The sequence below is a fragment of the Mytilus edulis genome, chromosome 1 (assembly GCF_963676685.1).
Source record: "Mytilus edulis chromosome 1, xbMytEdul2.2, whole genome shotgun sequence".
Lineage (NCBI taxonomy): Eukaryota > Metazoa > Mollusca > Bivalvia > Mytilida > Mytilidae > Mytilus > Mytilus edulis.
This window is the reverse complement of record NC_092344.1, coordinates 83423371-83445368: the sequence shown is the minus strand read 5'-3', so window position 1 is coordinate 83445368 and position 21998 is coordinate 83423371. Positions and strand designations below refer to the sequence as shown.

At 32.9% G+C, this 21998-nt stretch overlaps 1 protein-coding gene across 3 annotated transcripts in view; it reads right to left on the bottom strand.

Moving 5' to 3' along the window:
- Positions 1-21998, bottom strand: part of LOC139492623 (trichohyalin-like) — an 81752-nt gene that overhangs the window by 20529 nt on the left and 39225 nt on the right. For all 3 annotated transcript variants that reach the window (XM_071280776.1, XM_071280782.1, XM_071280789.1), the window contains exons 35-41: positions 15892-16070; positions 15160-15380; positions 14118-14275; positions 13274-13413; positions 12031-12223; positions 11327-11472; positions 10015-10222 (exon numbers count right to left, since the gene is read on the bottom strand). In XM_071280776.1, coding sequence (XP_071136877.1) covers positions 10015-10222; positions 11327-11472; positions 12031-12223; positions 13274-13413; positions 14118-14275; positions 15160-15380; positions 15892-16070 — 1245 coding nt within the window. The remainder of the gene's footprint in view (positions 1-10014; positions 10223-11326; positions 11473-12030; positions 12224-13273; positions 13414-14117; positions 14276-15159; positions 15381-15891; positions 16071-21998) is intronic.

Below are 21998 nucleotides of genomic sequence, written 5' to 3'. Positions count from 1 at the left end.
TGACTTATCATAAATTGTTCCCTTTAAACAAATCTAAATACAAAACAAAAGTTTCGAAGTCAATGAACCATGATGATTGTAAGATTTGAAATATTCAAATTTTAAATATAAGTTTATTATTTATTAAATGTTTAACTAACATATTCATTTATTCTTGTAAGAATAAGAAACACAGTTTTTACTATTTATTTATGAAAGCGCTAATGTAACGTTGCGCTCTTTTGAACAACACATTTTCCCGTTTCTGTTTTATGACGTTACGCCTTTGACGTGCGCTTCGTCGTCTAGACTTTATTTTGATAACATACGGATGCACATTATTTTATTAGACAGATCAAAGTTGGTAAGAAACTTTTTATGTATACTATCTTTTTATTATATCAAAACTTATTTAAAGAGAGAAAACATTGTGTACTATTTATTAGAAATATGCGTAACTTTTAATTATTATTTTAAACGTAATTTAACTTACGAGAGAAATTATGATACATGAATGAAATGGTTTTATTGTTTGTTTAGTTTAATATGAATACTTAAACATGTACATCTTATTATAATTTATGTATTTTATTTATGTGAAATTATTCTTTATTTGTAGAGAATCGATTATTAGCGACCATATGATTTTTATAAAAGAATAAAAGATAGATACATGGTGCAACTTAAATCGCATACTCATTTCTTCGCCCTAAGTTAAACTTTATGTGATTCGTACAATTCTCAACTCTGGAGAGGAGGAAATTCTAAAATTGTGCCGAATTTTGACTATTTGTTAAAAAGAAAATGGCTACCGATAGACGGAAAGAAGACTGTCTGGACTTCAGTGATGTAAAACGGACTCGTAGTACGAATTTAGCGCAGCTTACTAAATTGTACAAAGAATTGGAGAAGAATTTAATTTCATATGAGAACGTGGAACATGCAAAACAATTATATTCAAAGTTATGTGAAAGGTTTGAACAATTTAAGTTAGCACACTTACAGTGTTTAGATTTGTGTACACAATCAGAAGTTATAGAAAATTTGGAAGTGAACTATGAACGTTGTCATGAGAACTTTGTAGAATTCCGGGATAGATTTTCTCAGTATATCGCGAGTGAAAAATCGCATGAAGAGGAAATACCCGAAGAAAGTGATACAGTTTCAATTGATAGCAGTTTGAGTTCACGATCTTCAGTTTCATCACAATCTAGATTTCGCAGTGCCAAAGCTAAGCGGCTAATCGCAGAACTTAAACTCAGGAAATTATCAGAACAGCATGAACTAGAGCGTGCACAAATAGAAATTAAATTTAGACAACAGGTATTTAATCAACTATCCGAGATGGAAGAGGCCAATATCGAAGAATCAGTGTGGCAAGAAGCAGTGGAAGAAGACACAGATAATACCAGTGGAATCGTGAACATTCGGAACATTTCGCAAACAGTCTCGCAAACATTACAGAGCTCTGTTCCTGCGAGTGAAAAGTGTATTAATATGAACTCTCTTTCCGGACAAACTGCAGCAACTGATAAACCAAAGATGAACATTAATAACAGTACACAGGGAATCAGTGCTCAGTCTGGATTTTCGGATGTAAGTGTTTCCAGCATAGATTCAGCTTTTCAACGCCTAGCATCTACACTTCACGAAGGGTTTAATTTGCCAAAACCAGAATTATTAACTTTTAATGGAACTCCGTTAGACTATAGTAAGTTTATAAGGAACTTTGAGACAAACATTGAAGGTAGAATAAGTGATAATAGTTTGAGACTGAGTTATTTAATTCAGTACTGTAGAGGTGAAGCCAAGTGTTGTATAGAAGATTGTGTATTATTAGATTCTGATGAGGGTTACAAACGTGCTAGGGCAATATTGTACTCCCGATACGGTAGGCCACATGTAATTGCTAGATCATTTATTGAAAAATTAGTGTACGGCGCTCAGATTAAAGCGTCAGATATTGAAGGTTTATCTAAATTGGCATTAGAAATGCAAAAATGTGAAATCACATTGTCTCAGTTAGGTTTTAATTCAGATATTGATAATTCTGAAAATTTAAGGTGTATTGTTAAACGCTTTCCAATGCATATGAGAACAAGATGGGTCGACATTGCTCATTCAATTAGTGAGTCTGGTAGAGAACCCCGTTTTTCTGACTTAGCTAAATTTGTAGACGAAAAATCACGCATTGCTAGTTCTATGTATGGGTACGATCTTTGTAGAGAAAACAATCAGAACAAGACTGATAAAAGGGTTTTTACAAGTAACCATCATAATAATGATACAGTTAATAGTAAGGTTACTACGTTAAGTACTCAAAGTTTAAATAACACAGCTAAATATGAGCACAAATGTAAATGTTGTACAGGTACTTGTGTAGATTTGACAGCTTGTAGCAAATTCAAGTCAATGAGTTTAGATGATAGGTATAAATTAGTACGCATGTTAAAATTGTGTTATAATTGTTTAAAAGGGAAGCATTTTGCTAACAATTGTAGAAAACCAAAGGCATGCACTGTATCTGACTGTAATGTTAAGCATAATATTTTATTGCATAGTTGGTCTAAGCCTGGTTTTGATCATGCAGCTACTCAGCCTTCAGTTAATTGCGCAGCTACTAAAGGTTCTATGATTAAGAACTGTTTAGGAATTATTCCTGTCCTCGTTAAGGGTCGGAACGGTAACTCTTGCAAAACATTTGCCTTGCTAGATGACGGAGCAGATAAAACTTTATGTGATGAACGATTACTTCAGAAATTAAATATAGCCAGCAAGCCGGTCACTTTCGAGATGTCTACTGTTAGCTCTTCTGGTAGTACAATTCACGGTCAAGAAGTTGACTTACAAGTAAAAGCTATTGACGGAAATGATAACGTGTCGTTAAAAAAGGTCTGGTCAGTTAAGAAGCTTCCAATTTCTGCTCGATCTGCCGCAGAAAATGTAGATATAAGAAAATTGCCATATTTGGCCGATATACAGATACCCTCTACTGATTTAACCGAGGTCATGTTGTTAATTGGTACAGATTCACCTAACGCTCACATTCCGTTAGAAGTAAGGTCCGGTAACGAAAACCAACCATATGCAATTCGCTCACGCCTCGGATGGGCTATTCGTGGTCCTATTGAAGATACGCATGCGTCAAACGTTATAAATGTACATTTTGAGGAGGCAAGGGATGTTTTGTTGCAGCGACAATTAGAACGGATGTGGACCTCTGATTTTGATGATAGAGCACGAGAAGACAAGAATGGCTTGTCTATAGAGGATAAAGAGGCTATGAAAATGATGGAATCATCTATAACGCAGGAAGATGGCCATTTCAAGCTCGGACTACCTTGGCGCGATAGAGAGACCACGCTACCTAATAACATGGTTCTTGCACATGCCCGCTTACAACAATTGAAATGCAAATTGTCAAGTAATGAGACGTTACATAAAATGTATACGACAACTGTCAATGATTACATAGAAAAGGGATATGCCAAGGAGGTGACTAATATTGAGTCTAAATCAAAACGTGTTTGGTATTTACCTCATCACCCAATAACAAATGAAAATAAACCTGGAAAAGTTCGTGTAGTATTTGACTGCGCATCGAAGTATCAAGGAATTTCACTTAACAGCCAACTCCTACAGGGGCCCGATTTAATGAACAGTTTAGTAGGTGTAATTATCAGGTTCAGACAAGACAAAGTAGCTCTAGCTGCCGATATTGAAGCCATGTTTCATCAGGTACGTGTTCGAGAAGACGACTGTGATGCGTTGCGGTTTTTATGGTGGCCTAACGGGAATTTAGATCAGAAACCTAAAATTTATTGTATGAACGTTCACTTGTTTGGGGCTACATCGTCGCCAAGTTGTACTGCATATGCACTTAAACGTACGGCAAGAGATTATGCACATTTATTTGACCAAGAAGTTGCGCTAACTGTAGAAAGAAATTTCTACGTCGACGACTGCCTGAAATCTGTACCATCAGAGCAACAAGCTATTAAACTCGCTACAGACCTGCAATCAATGTTAAAAATGGGTGGTTTCCGACTTACAAAATGGCTCAGTAACAAAAGAAATGTTTTGAATGCAATACCAGAATCAGAACGCGCTTCATCTGTAGTCAGTCTTGGACCTAGTGATATGTTGCCAAGTGACAAAGCCTTAGGTGTTATTTGGGATGTGAATGAAGACAAAATCAAATTTAAAGTAAAACTGTCAGACAAACCTCTGACAAGGCGTGGTATACTATCAGTCGTTAGCTCCATATTTGACCCTCTTGGACTGGTTTCTCCAGTTACACTTAGAGCAAAAGCTATTGTACAGCACTTATGCAAAGAGAAGTTTGGGTGGGATGAACAAATTCCACAAGAGTACCATGATAAATGGAAAAGTTGGGTGAAGAACTTGCCATGTTTAGAAAATTTGTCCGTAAACCGTTGTTTCCTACCACGAGATGTTCAACATGTTAAAAATGTACAATTGCACATATTTAGTGACGGTTCAGAACTTGGATATGGCGCGTGTGCATACCTCAGGGTCGTTGATGAAAATGACAGAACTACGTGCTCTCTTATGATGGGAAAAGCTCGCTTAGCACCAATAAAACAGGTTTCAATACCAAGACTGGAATTATCAGGAGCTGTTACTGCTTGTCGTTTGTATGAAATTTTGTCGGATGAACTCGAATTAAAGATAAATAAGGTTACTTTCTGGACAGATTCAACGATTGTGTTAGGGTACATAAGAAATACGTCACGACGATTTAAAACATTCGTAGCAAATAGATTGAGCGTTATACAAAATACAACATCACTAGATCAGTGGCGTCACGTTGACTCCAAACAAAACCCTGCTGATATAGCGTCAAGAGGCATTGACGCCTGCGATAGGAAAAATCTTGATATTTGGTTGAACGGTCCAAAGTTTCTTCATAAAAACTCTGAGCACTGGCCAAGGAACGTACTGGACGAAGAACTAGGGATATCTGAGACTGATACGGAAATCAAGAAGGAAATAGCTGTACATGCTACAACCACTAATGCCATCGACAATTTGTTAGGATACTTCTCCGACTGGATAAAACTCAGACGAGCTATTGCATGGTTTAGGAGATTTAAGATTTATTGCAGAAATCGTTACCTTGGACATCATTTGCCGTGTAACAATGGTAATCTTAATGTAACAGAACTTAGGGAGGCAACCGATGAAATATTAGCACTTGTCCAAATGAGTTATTTTTCAGATGAAATAACAAACTTGAAGAAAGCAAAGCCCGTGAAAAAAGGAAGCCGTATTGCTTCTCTCAATCCTGTTTTGGTTAATGAACTTATCCGATCAAAAGGTCGCCTAAATTATGACTTAAGCACTTGTCCCGTGATACTGCCAAACAAACATCACGTAACTACGCTTATAATCCGTTATTATCACGAAACCACGGGACACGTGGGAAAACAACAGGTGCTTGCAGCTTCTCGTGAAAAATATTGGATATTGAAAGGATCCAGTGCTGTGAAGACAGTTATCGATCGTTGCGTACCATGCAAACAACAACATGGTCCGTTTTGTAAACAGCAGATGGCACCCCTACTCGAGGAACAGATGACTGCAGACAAACCTCCTTTTACCTTTGTCGGAGTTGACTATTTTGGTCCATTAAACGTTAAACTTGGACGGTCAGTTGTTAAGAGATATGGATGCCTCTTTACGTGCCTTACAACAAGAGCGGTTCATATAGAAATAGCACACAGTTTAAATACGGATTCTTTTATTTCAGCCTTTCAACGCTTTACAAGTAGACAAGGCATTCCCGAAAAGGTCTACAGTGATAATGGAACAAATTTCGTTGGCGGTGAAATCGAACTTCGGAAAAACATTGAACAATGGAATAAAGCAACTATATCAAATTATATGCTACACAAGGACATTATTTGGACATTTAATCCACCATATGCAAGTCACCGCGGTGGTGCATGGGAACGAATGATTCGTTCAACAAGGAACATTTTTAAAGCACTTATCAATCAACAACTACTTAGCGATGAACAATTACTGACATTTATGGCCGAAACTGAGCGTATTATGAATGATAGACCGATAACAGCAATAAGTGACGATTGTCGTGATTTACCCGTTTTAACGCCAAATATGCTATTATTGATGAAGAGCAACACGTCAACACCACAAGGTGTGTTTGACAAAAAGGATATATATGCAAAACGATGGTGGAAACAAATACAACACCTAGCGAATGAATTCTGGAAACGTTGGTTGAGGGAATACTTACCTACCCTACAACAAAGAAGCAAATGGCAGAGGGAACAGCGAGATGTTAAAATTGACGATATTGTTTTAGTGGCTGATGAACATTTACAGAGAGGACAATGGCCTTTAGGTAGAATAGTCGAGGTCACAAGGAGCCGTGATGGTCATATCCGTAGCTGCGTGGTCAAAACTAGTCAGTCACAAATTTTAAGACCTATAAATAAACTATGCGTACTCGAGTGTTCTAAATAGAACTGTTTTTTTTTTATTGGTGACAAAATTGTATTATATTTTTCTAACTGTATTAAGAAATTATTTGGTAATTTCATTGTGGGGAGTGTAAGATTTGAAATATTCAAATTTTAAATATAAGTTTATTATTTATTAAATGTTTAACTAACATATTCATTTATTCTTGTAAGAATAAGAAACACAGTTTTTACTATTTATTTATGAAAGCGCTAATGTAACGTTGCGCTCTTTTGAACAACACATTTTCCCGTTTCTGTTTTATGACGTTACGCCTTTGACGTGCGCTTCGTCGTCTAGACTTTATTTTGATAACATACGGATGCACATTATTTTATTAGACAGATCAAAGTTGGTAAGAAACTTTTTATGTATACTATCTTTTTATTATATCAAAACTTATTTAAAGAGAGAAAACATTGTGTACTATTTATTAGAAATATGCGTAACTTTTAATTATTATTTTAAACGTAATTTAACTTACGAGAGAAATTATGATACATGAATGAAATGGTTTTATTGTTTGTTTAGTTTAATATGAATACTTAAACATGTACATCTTATTATAATTTATGTATTTTATTTATGTGAAATTATTCTTTATTTGTAGAGAATCGATTATTAGCGACCATATGATTTTTATAAAAGAATAAAAGATAGATACATGGTGCAACTTAAATCGCATACTCATTTCTTCGCCCTAAGTTAAACTTTATGTGATTCGTACAATGATCATGAGGGGAAGGGCAATATAATCTCCATGGAAACAAGACATGCAAATGAAAATACATTTGCATGGAAAATATCATTGACTTAACATTAGTGGTTTATCTTAAACTGATCTAATCACAAAACTAATAATTATAAACTAAGTAAAAGTTGCAAAGTCAATTGACCATGACTGAGGGGGAGGGGCCAAATATTTTCCATGGAATGAGATATTTGTGTTAATGCTTATACAACTGCATACCAATTTACATTGGCCTACTACTAACAGTTCCCCTTAAACTGACCTTATCACAAACGAATACATGAAAACTAAGCAAAAATTTCAAAGTCAATAGACCATGACTTAGGGGAGGGCCAAATTATCTCCATGGAAATGAGATGTGCCAATGCTTATACAAATGCATACCAAATATTATTGATCAAACAAGTGGATCATCATAAACTAGACCTTATCACAAACTAATACATTGTTGATGCCGAAAACAGCATATCTATTGTCAAGGCAAGACAAAAATCTGAAATCCAACAAAAAATTTCTCCTGGTGAAATTTAAGTACAATGTTAAAAAAAAAAGTCAGTAAATACTTCACTTCAAAACACACCATGAATCAAAGACAATAGCAAACAAATTCATTGAGTATTTCATATCAGTATTTGTTAACAAAGATACATGCAATACTATAAATACTGAGCATAATGTATTTTACAGATGAAACAAAAGTTTAACTTTAAAGTGTACTTCACTCTTGTTCCTGTATAAATTAAATCAAACATGAATGCTTAGCTTAGCCCCACTTGTAATTAAAGTATGGGAAAACAGGATCTGAAAAGTTCAAACTCATCACTTCGGCTGCTGACCAAAAATTCAATCATTCTGTTCAATCGTCTTTCATATATGTGAGATAAAAATATGAAGTTCATTCAATATGTAGAAAATAAAAAGTATTGGCAAACAGGACGATATTTCACAGATCACCATTGTTGAGCTGTTGACCTAATACCAAGTCATTCTGTTAAGCAATTTCTGAGTAAAGTGTGATGAAAAATATTTGTTGGACAAACTATTGTATGGATAAGGTGATTGCAATAAATTCCAGAATCCTACAGTTGAGTAGAGGCACACATATCAAATATTATTTAAAAGGCTAAAAAAACCTTGTAAAACTTGTACAAATAATGGGCAAAGGAGTAAGTTTTCGGTAAGGGCCATATTTGGCCCCGATTATAATTAACATTGTCTAATCGGGGCCTTTTATAGCTCACTATGCGGTATGGGCTTTACTCATTGTTTAAGGCCGTACGGTGACCTATAGTTGTTAATGTCTGTGTTATTTTGGTCTTTTGTGGATAGTTGTTTCATTGGCAATCATACCACATCTTCTTTTTTATATATTCAATGTTACAAGACAAAAAATATTTTAAGTTGACTTAAAGACATGTGAGAAAGTTAAATAGAACTGCTTTTGTCAGATTTTAATTCTAACACGTTGATTTTTACATCCAAAAAGTTTTAGAAAAGAGATTTCGGTGAATTTTGGTAAAAATCGGCTGGATTTCAACCAAAGTTAGGACCAGGCGAAGACAAGCTAAATATTCAAATAAGACATGTGGAATGTCTTCACAAACATTATTTTGAAAGAACTGTGTTGTCGATGTATGCACATCTATGTTTCCTGTCCAATAATACCAGGAAATTACCCGTTTTCATTGATTTTTTTTGTGGAAAATCAATATGAGTACAACTTGTGACGTCATAATAAATTGCAGGAACGTAAATTTTCAACAAAATGGCTTATTTCCTTTCTAGTCACTTTATTAGCTATAATCTATTGGGATATTGGTCAATAAATCCTATTTGAAATTTACGCTAAAAAAGGGGGCCATTTTAGGACATTAATGAACCTACTCCTTTTTCACACACTTGCACTAAAATTCTTGAATAACATATAATTATAGACTAAAGTGTAACCTTTCCATTTTATAAATAAACAATTAAAACACATAAACAAAACCACAAAAAACTTTGAGTACCTTTGAAATCAAACACCATTGAGCCAAATACTTACCTTTTTGTATTACTGGAATCATTCAAAATAGTTTTTTTTTTAAAAGATTTAACATTATGATTAGGAAATAAGTCAATTATAGACAGATGGGTTTAAGCCTGAAAATTTTAAGTACATTATTTATACTATGATGTCATTTTTGTATTTTACACCACAAAACTAATTGATAGGTATGTGGAAAGTTTTAGTTATATGGTCTGTTAAATATCAAAACATTTCAAAGATTTAATGTCTAAAGTTAGCATGGTGTTAATTTTTCTTCACAGATTGACTTTAGACTTTGAAACAGAGATATTTAGCCTGTATAGCAATTGAATCTTTAGTAGTGGACTTAATTTTATTTCGAAATTTGCAATACCAAGTAAAATAGTTTTGGCAAGAGCTCAGTAAATCTAAGGTCAGTTGGGATGTTTGTATAAGACAACCAATTTGATAAGTTTGATTCAACATAAGAATCCATTTTTCATATCATACAAATAAAGAAAAGACATAATTGAAAATACTAAAAAAGAAAAAAAAGAAATCTAGACTACATGTCTACCTTCAAATCAAAAATATTTCTTCAGTTCTATCTTTTCTTAAATGTGCAGCTATTGCTGCGTAAAACAAAAGAAAATGTATGCATTGTCTCCCATGAGCTGCATTATAGATGAGACAATCATTAGGGTAAATAAAACAATAGAAACAGATCTACATTTTTCTAATGAAAAATAAAACTATTGTCTCTTACCTTCCTGTAGTTTAGCTTCTCTTTCTTCAGTGATTTCTTTCTCCAGAATTTCCCTCCTTTTCTCTATAGCATCTTGTGTACTCTCATCAGAGTCATCATCGTCCTCCTGGCTGGATAACTGGAACAATGTCTTACTCAGGTTGTTAAACCATCCCTCACGTTCAGATAACCGCTGCATTCTCTTTAAATTATTCAGATCTTCAGCGCTCTAGAGAAATATCAATAACATTTGTAAAACCATTTCTAAGGCGATTTCAATTGAATCAAATATAAATTAGAAGATATATTCTGTAAATTTGACTTGATATTATTAATTCATATATGTTAAATATATCTATTAGGGAATCAAAATGTTAGCACAGAATTATGTCTTCTCTCCTTTTGCAGCATTGTTACTTTTTTAGCTTTCCTTTCTATACAAAGTCTAGTTTACACCACCACTGCTCTTGCCTGAATAATAAAATTGTCATCTCTCTTGACATTTGTAATGCTAGAATAATAAACCAACTTACGGTAAACATTTGTATTGGTTGGGATTGGTTATTTTTTTGAAACTGGGTTGAAAATAGTTTAACAACATAATTTGAAAATATAAAAATATAGTTTCCACAACTGCAACAAGTGTATCAAGATATTTCTCCACTCGAGAAAGTTAAATTTTAATATTTAAAGCACAAGGCTTGCTGAGCTTTTTAAATAATCAAAATTTAACTGTTGAGAGTGGAGAAATATCATAATACACCAGTTACAGTGGTGGAATCTGTTTCTCTTATGATTTTTATCCTTCCTTTTCAAAGATTTGAGGAAAGTTGTGTACTTTTGATGTGAAGTCATCAGACATGGTCGCCTTTTTTCATGACATCACAATAAGAAAATTCAGGAAAAAAACCAAGAAAATTTAATGTCACAATTAAATTTCAACCAATCATTTGCCGAAAACAGATTTTTCACTAGTGAGGAGAAATATTTTTCTCACACCGGTCAGGAAATGTGAAAATAGCACAAAAATAAGAGAAAAGAAGATTTGGTATGATTGCCAATGAGACAACCCTCCACAAGAGACCATAAAGACACAGAAATTAACAACTATAGGTGACTGTACGGCCTTCAACTATGAGCAAAGCCCATACAGCATAGTCATCTATAAAAGCCCCAGAAATGACAATGTAAAACACTAACAGCTTAATTTATGTAAAAAATGAAGTTGTTTTTATAAGTAAGTAAGAAAAAACTTCACTTTTACAGGGTAACACAGTTGATATATAACTTATACAATTTAACTGTACAAAAAGTTCAATTTCCAACAACTGACCTGTTGTTTTTGTATAATGTTTTGTACTGCTGTACTGTCTCTCTCTTGTTGATCCTGTAAGTCTGCCAGCAGAATAACACTTAATTCTTCTTTTATTTGATCTGAAGATAGTTCTGGTTTCAAAGTCTTCAGTGATCTTTCTTCCACTGAAATAAAATAATATTTATTATATAAGAGTCTTAGATATCAAATTGTTTTTATCAAGCTCCTATGAGGTTTTAATAAAGTGAAAATCTTAATTTGAAGAGAAGACGATGGCATGTGAAAGCCATATCCTAACATCAATTTATATGGGATATCTCTAAAACTCTTGCCTAAAAAAAAACAGTTTTCTTCTGATTATAAAACTAATCAAGATTTGAAAAGTGGAAACCTTCAGGACTATTTTAAGAAGATTGGAGGAACTAAGGAAGGTGTTATCACTGGGACAGGAAATAAATAAGGTAATTTAGGGGTGCTTTTTATTGCAAAATAACATCAATGCATAAACTAATTTACAAACTACCATCCAGAGGCGGATTTAGAGGGTTTTTCAGGGGGACCGGCCCCCCCTTTTGGGGGCAAACATTTGGTTGATTATTTAGGGCATCACTGAAGCTGGTCCCCTCTTAGGCAGTCATTGCCCCTCCCTCTTTATGAAAATACTGGATCTGCCACTGCCATCCTCCTACATTTTCTAAATCTACAAAATATCTCAAAATTACATTCCATTCTGTAGACCAATGCATCAGACAGAAGTTTGGTTTGTTCTTTTCGGTTGTTAGCTACATCTTTGAAGTGTTTATTTTCTTCCTTCTGTGTAATAGTACTGTCATCTATTGACATAGCAATCTGTTGGGATTTCTTCTTCCATTTAGAATGGTCCTGTTCTAATTTGGATAACTCTGTCTTTAAATCCTGAAATAGTCAAATAAACATGCTGAATTAAATGATCCATTATCACAGATATTGTAGGCATAACAAAATTGTGTTTTCTTTTAAATGATAGTCCTGCAGAGCAAATTGAATGTTGAACTATAAAATATATCACAAGTCAAATCAGAATGTAATTTACTTGGACTGGACAGCTGACACTGTATGTTGTACTGACCGGTTGAAAAATTATGTTTGTTAAAATAAATGTTATAAATGAAGCACTGTATCATTGAGGATATTTTCAGCTTGTGCACATGTTCAATTTATAGGCTTACTACAAATTAATCTGCTTTTGTGTAAATTGTGTTAACCTTGAGACAAACATTTTGATCATCAGTTCCAGAGGGTATTCTCTGTATAGTATCCAGTGTATATGTATTGGCATGATTCAAAGGATATCATTTGATCAAATTATGTAATTTTGCTAAAGATAAGGTTGCAAATCCTTCCGAGAAGTTGACATTAAATGTTTTTGGCTGATCTGTTTAGTCCATTTTATTTTTTGAATTTTCAAAACACTTTTACAACCTGACTTTCCAGACTTTGGTCTCCAGCTAATCAGATGAAGGAAAATCCAAACAGAAGCTGCTTTCACTATGTATAGTATACAACTTTTAAAAAATGTAATAATCTCTCAAATAATTTGGGGAGATTTCGGAAATGAATTTTGGACAATTTTGTTAAGAAGATATTGATCTCCTCAAATGAATAAAGTCTCATGGAAGAGATTAAACACTTTAGGGAAGCTAAACAGGCATATAAAACGTCTTTTTCAGATATTTTTACAAAGAAATTTATTGTATTTACCGTAACTAAATGTGTCCACTCAGTGACGTCTCTCTCTCTTTTTTGATTTAACAAACAACCACTTTATGGTGGCAAAAATTATATCCCTGTACAGTATATCATTAATAATATTAATTTATTCTGTTGCTGATAAAGTTATCTTTCTTCCATGACACAACTTTACAATTTGAATTTACTAACTCTATTTTGTTGTGAATGTGTGTGCAACAGAATCATTTTTCTTACCTCTTGTTCCATACCATTGGCAGTTTTACTCAGAGATTTATTTTGCAATGCCATATTAACTAATTCCATCAATAGCTCTCTTTCTTCTGTATGTGTTTTGTCTATGGTATCTAAAATGGCAGCTTGAATTCTGGTCACATCTGAGGCAAGAAAAAATAAAATTTGCCAATGGTTATTTTTAAATTTTTGTGTATAAATGGCAATTATATTCAGATAGGCTATGCGTCTATCTAATCATCAATTTTTAAAATCATTAAACAAATATTTTTATAAATTTTTAATTTCATTAACGGTACCAATTTTCCTGCACCAGATGCGCATTTGGACAATACATGTCTCTTCAGTGATGCTCGTGGCCAAAGTATTTGAAATCCAAAGCTTATATAAAAGATGGAGAGCTATAATCCAAAAGCTCAAAAAAGTATAGCCAAATCTGTGAAAGGAATCAGAGCTTTGCATGAGGGAGATACATTCCTTAATTTATAATAATTTCTAACATTTTGTAACTGCAAATTTTAATAACACAAAAAAATCCATATTTTCATGCCAGTTCCGAAGTACTGGCTACTGGGCTGGTGATACCCTCCGAGACTAACAGTCCACCAGCAGAGGCATTGACCCAGTGGTAGTAATAACATTAATGGTACCAATTTTCCTGCACCAGATGCGCATTTCGATAATTCATGTCTCTTCAGTGATGCTCATGGCCAAAATATTTAAATTACACTTAAAATTTAAAAAAAATCAAGTGTAGTTTTCTTTGTTTCATTTCATACTTTCATTTTTTTAAGGCTTGATCACTATTCTAGAACAAAGAGGACCATTTATTCTATCATTCTCTTACCAGATGACATTTCAGCATCTAACAATTTGTTGTTTTCATTTTCTTCTTTGAGTCTCTGTTCTAAATTGTCTTGTTTATTTTTCTGTTGTTTTTTACGACGTAAAGCTTCCAATCTTTCTTTAGCCAAAGCTTTCTGTCTTTCTCTGTCAGCTGTGATACTATTAAGGAAAGAAGAAGGATGTAATGCATAAAACCTTTACCTAATAACTTTTACTTACTAGCTAGTAACATTGAAAAACTGTTTACTAAATTTTATATTTTGTGTTGTTCAATGAAATGTTGTACATTTGTTTCAAAATCTATACTATTTTATACACAATTTTCAATTACTAATAAACAGGTCAAGATAGTCAGGTACCTCTTTTGGTACAGATATGAAAATTTCTTTACATCCCTGTCCCTTGCCCTTTATTGGACAGTTCTCACATTGGCCGTCATACTTCATCTGTAATTTATTATTTATTTACAACAGTGAACTGCTTTATTTGTAATTGATTGGTCCCAAATATCTATGAATATCTAATCTTGCCAAAATTGTTTTTATTTTGTTTGGAAAGGATGAGACATGTTTTTTCTGTGTTTTTTTATTTGAGATGCAAAAAAAAAATATTGGAAGCCTGACTAATCAACCTTCTTCCAGCTAGCCTTTTTAAGATCCATTTCTTATGTTAAGAATAACTACTGTGGATTCATTTATTTTTCGTGGGTACCAATTTTCGTGGATAAAGGAAAACTCGTTTATACGTGGATATTTAATTTCGTGGTTTTGCCACAGTCTGCATACCAGCCTATTTTAATATGTCATTCCTTGAAAACTTGATTTCATTGTTCACCTGTACCAACGAAATCCACAAAAATTGGTATCCAACGAATAATAATGAATACACAGTATATAAAAAGCTCTGCACACTGAAAGCATTTCATGTGATAAAATGAAAACAAACAACATCTTATAAAGAAAAAAGCCTCTAATTGTGAAAAAAACATCCTCATACTAATAATACTAATAATACTCATATCATCTACTTCTAACATAACTTACTTTTGAGTTCTTTTTTCATCAGCTTCCTTTGCAAGTTTTAATACTAGTGCTACTGAATCATATTTCTCTTCTCTTTCCATCTTTTTCTTGTCCATCTTCAGTTTAACCAATGCTAGTTGTCGTTGTCGCTCTTGATCGATTCCACTAACCTGTTCTTTTAGTTGTCTCAGTAAGGCTGCTTTCTCATCCTCTAACATCATTTGTAAACCATCAAGGACATTCTGATTAACAAGAAAAATATACTGAGCTTTTTCATATGATGAAAAGAATAAATTGAAATATTTTTCAACAGTCTGTCATTTTAAAAATTATAATGCAACGACGATAAACTATGTCTAAGATCAGAAGGTCAAGGAATCTCCAGGACATGGGAAATGCCAAAGTTGATATAAAGGCATACCAAATGTCATTGACTTACCATAAGTGGTTCCTCTTAAATTGACCTAATCACAAACTTCAAAATATAAATCAGGCAAATACTTCAAAGTCAATGAACCATGATTGAGAAAGCAGGGCAAAATAATCTTCATAGAAATTAGATAAGCTTATGACCATACAAATGCAAAATAACATCGTCAGGTAATACAACTATGTTAAGTTTCATTAATATCCATCATTCATTTCCAATAACTGTTATAATTGTAGAGAATAACAGAATGATGGAACAAGCGGAAAAAGGTAAAAAGATATAAAGTGACTAATTAATACATTAATGATTTATTTTCTACACACCCTTCTCTTCTGTCGCTTTGCTTCAGTTTCTTCCTCATCTAATAGTTTGTCAATTTCAGCATCATCTATAGGAAGCCCTTGTTCTTCTCTCTCTTTTTGTAATTCTTTCTTTCTCTCTTCTCTTTCTCTGGCTTTCTGTTCTTCATCTATTTCTTCCTCTCCAAATAAATTTTCCAAAGCTGTAGACCAAACCAAGAAATTACATCATTAGTTTTTTTTGGTTATTTTAATTACCCATTAGTCAGCCTCATTTTTTCCAGTTGAGAATGGGAAAACAGGAGATACAAAATAAAGTTGTAATTTCACATAATAAGCAGTGATATATACCTATAAATAAATAAAACCATTTGTCAACGAAAAGCATCTAGAAAAATAAGTTAAAGCTATTGTCAATGAGAAATATACATCAGCTTACCCGTATGTATATTTCACTTCAATTATTATTATAAAATAACATGTAATATTTTATAAATATTTCATATATAATTGATCTTGAACTTAACTTATTCACCAATATGATCAAACCATAGGGAAACATAATATATTTGAATAAATTCTGCAACTGTATCCGATATTATCAAAAAAACTATCTCTGATAGAACCTGAGTTTAAGGCAACATATATATATCAGTATAAAGCAACTGCAGCATCGAGCATAATTATAGGGATGAGCATTTTTTAGAACCCCTCCTAAAAAATAACAAAGAAAAAAAAGTGTATAAGGAAGAAGAATTAAGTTCTCTTATATTAGATTAACTTCAGACTTAAAAGAGATTTCTGGAAATTCATCAAATATTTTGTACATAACTGGTTACACAGTGTAGATACTATTCTGTACGCTATCCGGAAGTCACGATTTTCGAAGCGAGAACTTTTTGGATCACATTTTAAATTTGATGGGTATACTGAATTAAACGGTAAGTTGATCATCTGTACATTGCTTAATGATTAATTCAGCCGACATCGATATTCTCAAATGGTTTAGAATTAAATTCCGCACATTCAATATCCGTGTCTTTGCCTTAATCAAGAGATTTTCAAGTGCATCACAAAGAAAAATCAGTCGGCGAACCTAAAAACAATCTTTTTACCCTCTTAGTGTACAAATTAACGTAAAAACCAGACTTAATTAACTCAATGAAGTATATTTCAAGTGGTGGTAAAAGTTTCAACCAGATCTTTGAAGCCAGAAATAAGAAAATTACACTTGTTTGAATTTCTCACTGTACAATCAGTCTCGCTTGTTTATTTTAAAACTGTATGATCAGTCTTTATGTCACTGTATTCTAGTGGTGATTTCAAAGTTATTTACGATACATTAGAAGGTGGCATTTTTCTAAATAATACAAATATATTTCAATACATTCACATCCTGAAAACTTATGAAACATGTTTTAGCTTGATAGGGTGTACTCGACTTACTACAAGGATGTTTAAATGTTGCTAAAATAAGAGGAAGGTTTGATGTATACTAGTATATAAGTTTCAGAAATGTCCTCCGTTATACTTAAAATTGTACAAACACACAGATTTAGTTGTTATATAAAAATGCATGTATTTACACACATTCGAGGCCTTACTGAAGCCTATAATTGATCACAGTTCCTTCACTTTGTTTAAGATGTAGAGCTATATAAAAAAGAAGATGTGGTATGATTGCCAATGAGACAACTATCCACAAAAGACCAAAATGACACAGACATAAACAACTAAAGGTCACCGTACGGCCTTCAACAATGAGCAAAGCCCATACCGCATAGTGAGCTATAAAAGGCCCCGATAAGACATTGTAAAACAATTCAAACGAGAAAACTGTCCCTTTGACACTCAATTGTACACCACTTTGTCAAGCAGGGGGGTTATAGTGATAAAGAAGTCCGTCTTTCCGTTCGTCCGTTGGACCAGTACAATATGTTTCGCCGGTTTTGTAAGCGCATCTCCTCATAAACCACTTAATATACATTGGGGGTTCCGGCCATTTTTAAATGGAGAGGGGTCCAATCCAGGAGAAAAGGGGATTCCAAATATATGTTCCCATACAAATGAATTGATAGTTAAAAAAGGGTTTTAAACTGCCGGATCCCCTTTTTTGAATCCATCACTGATATAACTATTAATTAATCTTATTCGGATTCCTTATCATAAATGATAATGACTGTATTGTGTACCGTCTATTTCGAATTTTAGTAAAAAATCTTTTATGGGGTTACTTTATATAAGATACGGACTTGAACATTACATTATATGGGGGCACCCATCAGGTATTTCCAACACCTCCTAAACCAATCATTAAAGTTTTCTGAAATTGCTCCATTTTTACTCGATTAATGCATTATGGACCTTCTATTTCTGTAAACTTACCAAATTATATCACATGAATTATCCCCCTACGCAAAGCTGTCTTTATCCATTTTTTGTTATTTTAAAAGACAAGCTTGATTTATGTTATCATCAATTGGTCAACGGCGGACGGTGTAAATAATCTTTAAAAATGTAATAGCTAAACAGATAACTGTAACGATACACTATTACAAAGTCCACAAGCGAATCATGTATTACCTTTTAGGCATTTGATTTTAAATAAGACTGATGGAACAAAAATACAATTATTTTGCCGTCTAAAAAATTCATCAGAAATATATTTGTATTGTCTGATAAAAGTATTTACACGTTATAGTTTCCTAGATAGTTCATAATATCACATATACATGTATATACCTTCAAATTGCTGTTGCTTTTTCTTCAAAATCACGACTGGTCATACAGTCAAAAAATCTGAAATCGCTTCTAGAATACAGTCAGTTCTAGACTGATCGTACAGTAATTTATTTTGGGATCCTCAAGGAAAACATATTTTTTATGGGAAATACGAATATTCTACTTAAATACGAAAAGAATATTGAAACAGTATATATTTATTTAACGCATCAATGTAAAAATATCGGAAATTGATGAGACTGTCATTAAAGTGAGAGGGTTAGCGCTATAGAACCAGGTTTAATCCACCATTTTCTACATTTGAAAATGCCTGTACCAAGTCAGAAATATGACAGTTCTTGTCCATTCGTTTTTGATGCGTTTTGTTATTTGATTTTGCCATGTGATTATGGACTTTCCCAATTGATCTTCCTCTAAGTTCAGTATTTTTGTGATTTTACTTTTTAACTGTAAACTGATGCAAATATTTGCAATAAAAGATTATTTGCTTTGTACTACGAGAGCAAAATTGTCCGTCGATTTCACTTTTTTCTACCAAGTTGATGTGATGCACACGTATATTTTATATTCTAATGCATGTTTTTGTTACAAATAATCATATTTATGATGCTATATATACCTTGAAGATGTTCAAAGCACTTTGTAGATATAGAAGTAAACAAATGATGAGAAAAGTTACCGTAGGCAAAACCGTCCTGTTAGCCAGTTGGAAATCGTCGCTTCGAAAATCGCGACTTCCGTATAACGTACAGAATAGTATCTACACTGTGGGTTAGATTTAGAATTAAATAACTAAAAGCATAACCACATACTTCTTGTATCTTAAATTTGAGTTTGTTGTCCAGAGATTGTCATCCCATTTTAAGTTGTACCAAAAATCAAGCTTCAATTTGTAATTTTGAAATTTCATTTTTAGTTTAACAATGACCTTCAATAACTTATCTTATGGTAATGTTCTTTGCATATCATAGATGTCTGCACAGTGTGAGTGAGGAGCAACAAAGTAGATTTTCATGTTCATATGCATAAAATTTCTGTGGATCTTTATAAAATTGGCAGTAAAACCACATCTTGCTTTATATTGAGTCAAGTTACTAAGATACATGTTTCAACAAATGATATTATTCAACAGTATTTGTACTCCTCATATAGTGAATTATTCTCTGAGTAAGATTTTCTCCCCCCCCCCCTTTAACATGGTCCCTATGGGGTCTTCCAACAACTATAGTTGATTATGAAATTTTTCCTAAATAGTACAATGTTAAGAAAACAAAAGAGAACCTATAACTATTGCTAGATCAATTTGTTAAAATGAACCGAACATATACATCTCTCTATTGCCTTGTTAATTATATGTATTATTTTTTTCGTTAAACATTTTAAACTAGTGAATATTTCACACAAACACTGTAATTTATTGTTAATCCAGTATTCATAACAAAATGTTTAGTGATGCATGATTACCGGTAGATGTGGTACAAAATAATTTTTTTTAGTCCATTCATTGTCACTCAGGCTCAGCCAGTTTACATTATACATAACAACACTTTAATCAATTTTTGTAAGCATGGTAATATGATTTTAACTATTCACAAAGGTCTTTTGATATCTTAACCAGATGCTCCGCAGGGCGCAGCTATATACGACCGCAGAGGTTGAACCCTGAACAGTTGGGGCAAGTATGGACACAACATTTAAGCTGGATTCAGCTCTAAATTTGGATTGTGATTAAATAGTTGACACAGCATAGGTTTCTGACACAGAATGAATGTGGTCTAATTAACTTAAAATATTTTTTTTGCCTTTGAGCAATTCACTATGCTGTTGAATATTAATCCTCTCAAAAAAATGTTTGAAGAAATTTTTTTATTTATGAAATCTGAAATGAGAAAGATTTAACCCCCCCCCCCATTTTTTTTTCACACCCCCCTTTCCCTTTTTCCAAAACTGATCTCAATTCAAATTCCTAATGGAGTTTGCAACAATAACTACTCATTTAAATACATCATAAAATATTAAAATGTAAAATAAAGTGCTTGTTATCACTGAATGGTAAAGATTGTTTTAATTTATCAGTTGGTAGTAAAAGTGAATATACATTGTATATTGTATAAAACAATGATTTAAGTTGATTCAACTACTATTCTGGATAAAGAAAGATAACTCCAATCAATTGAAAATTTCTTGCTATTGCACAATATTGTGCAATTAGATATTTCTTGCTATTGCGCAATACTGTGCAATTGAAAATATTTGCTATTGCACAATACTGTGCAATTGAAGATTTCTTGCTATTGCACAATACTGTGCAATTGAAAATTTCTTGCTATTGCACAATACTTAATATAATAATTTTGGACCCCGATTTGGACCAACTTGAAAACTGGGCCAATAATAAAAAATCTAAGTACATTTTTAGATTCAGCATATCAAAGAAGCCCAAGGATTCAATTTTTGTTAAAATCAAACTAAGTTTAATTTTGGTCCCTTTGGACCTTAATGTAGACCAATTTACATACACAGTTAGATTCGGCATATCAAAGAACCCCAATTATTCAATTTTTGATGAAATCAAGCAAAGTTCAATTTTGGACCCTTTGGGCCCCCTTATTCCTAAACTGTTGAGACCAAACCTCCAAAAATGAAACCCAACCTTCCTTATATGGTCATAAACCTTGTGTCAAAATTTCATAGATTTCAATTTACTTAAACTAAAGTTATAGTGCGAAAACCAAGAAACTGCTTATTTGGGCCCTTTTTGGCCCCTAATTCCTAAAATGTTGGGACCAAAACTCCCAAAATCAATCCCAACCTTCCTTTTGTGGTAATAAACCTTGTGTTAAAATTTCATAGATTTCTATTCACTTTTACAAAAGTTAGAGTGCGAAAACTAAAAGTATTCGGACGACGACGCCAACGTGATAGCAATATACGACGAAAAATTAAAATTGTTGCGGTCGTATAAAAACAAAAGCATTAAACAATTTAATTAAGGGGGAAGTCGACAACCTCTATTTAAAAATTTGTAGTTGTTGACACCCTATATCATAAAATTCTTCAGTATATATGCATATACTAAAATAGTAACTTTTTTTAATTGTACATTTGTCAAATATTTTTCATGCATATTTTAATTTTAGATTGATTGATACTTTCATGCATAAATTATTTTATTATATATATACAAATATGTACATGCACTTTGATAATTTACATGCTTTTAATATAGTTTTCCTATATCAATCAACACAGTCGTACCAGGTTTGTATTACAACAGTATGGTGAGGTTGTTTGATTAAAGTCACCCCTCTTAAGTTTTCCAGTGAAGTGTGTGATTCCATTTTACTTACATATCTGGAGATCTTAATATTTCAAATAAATATAAAAAT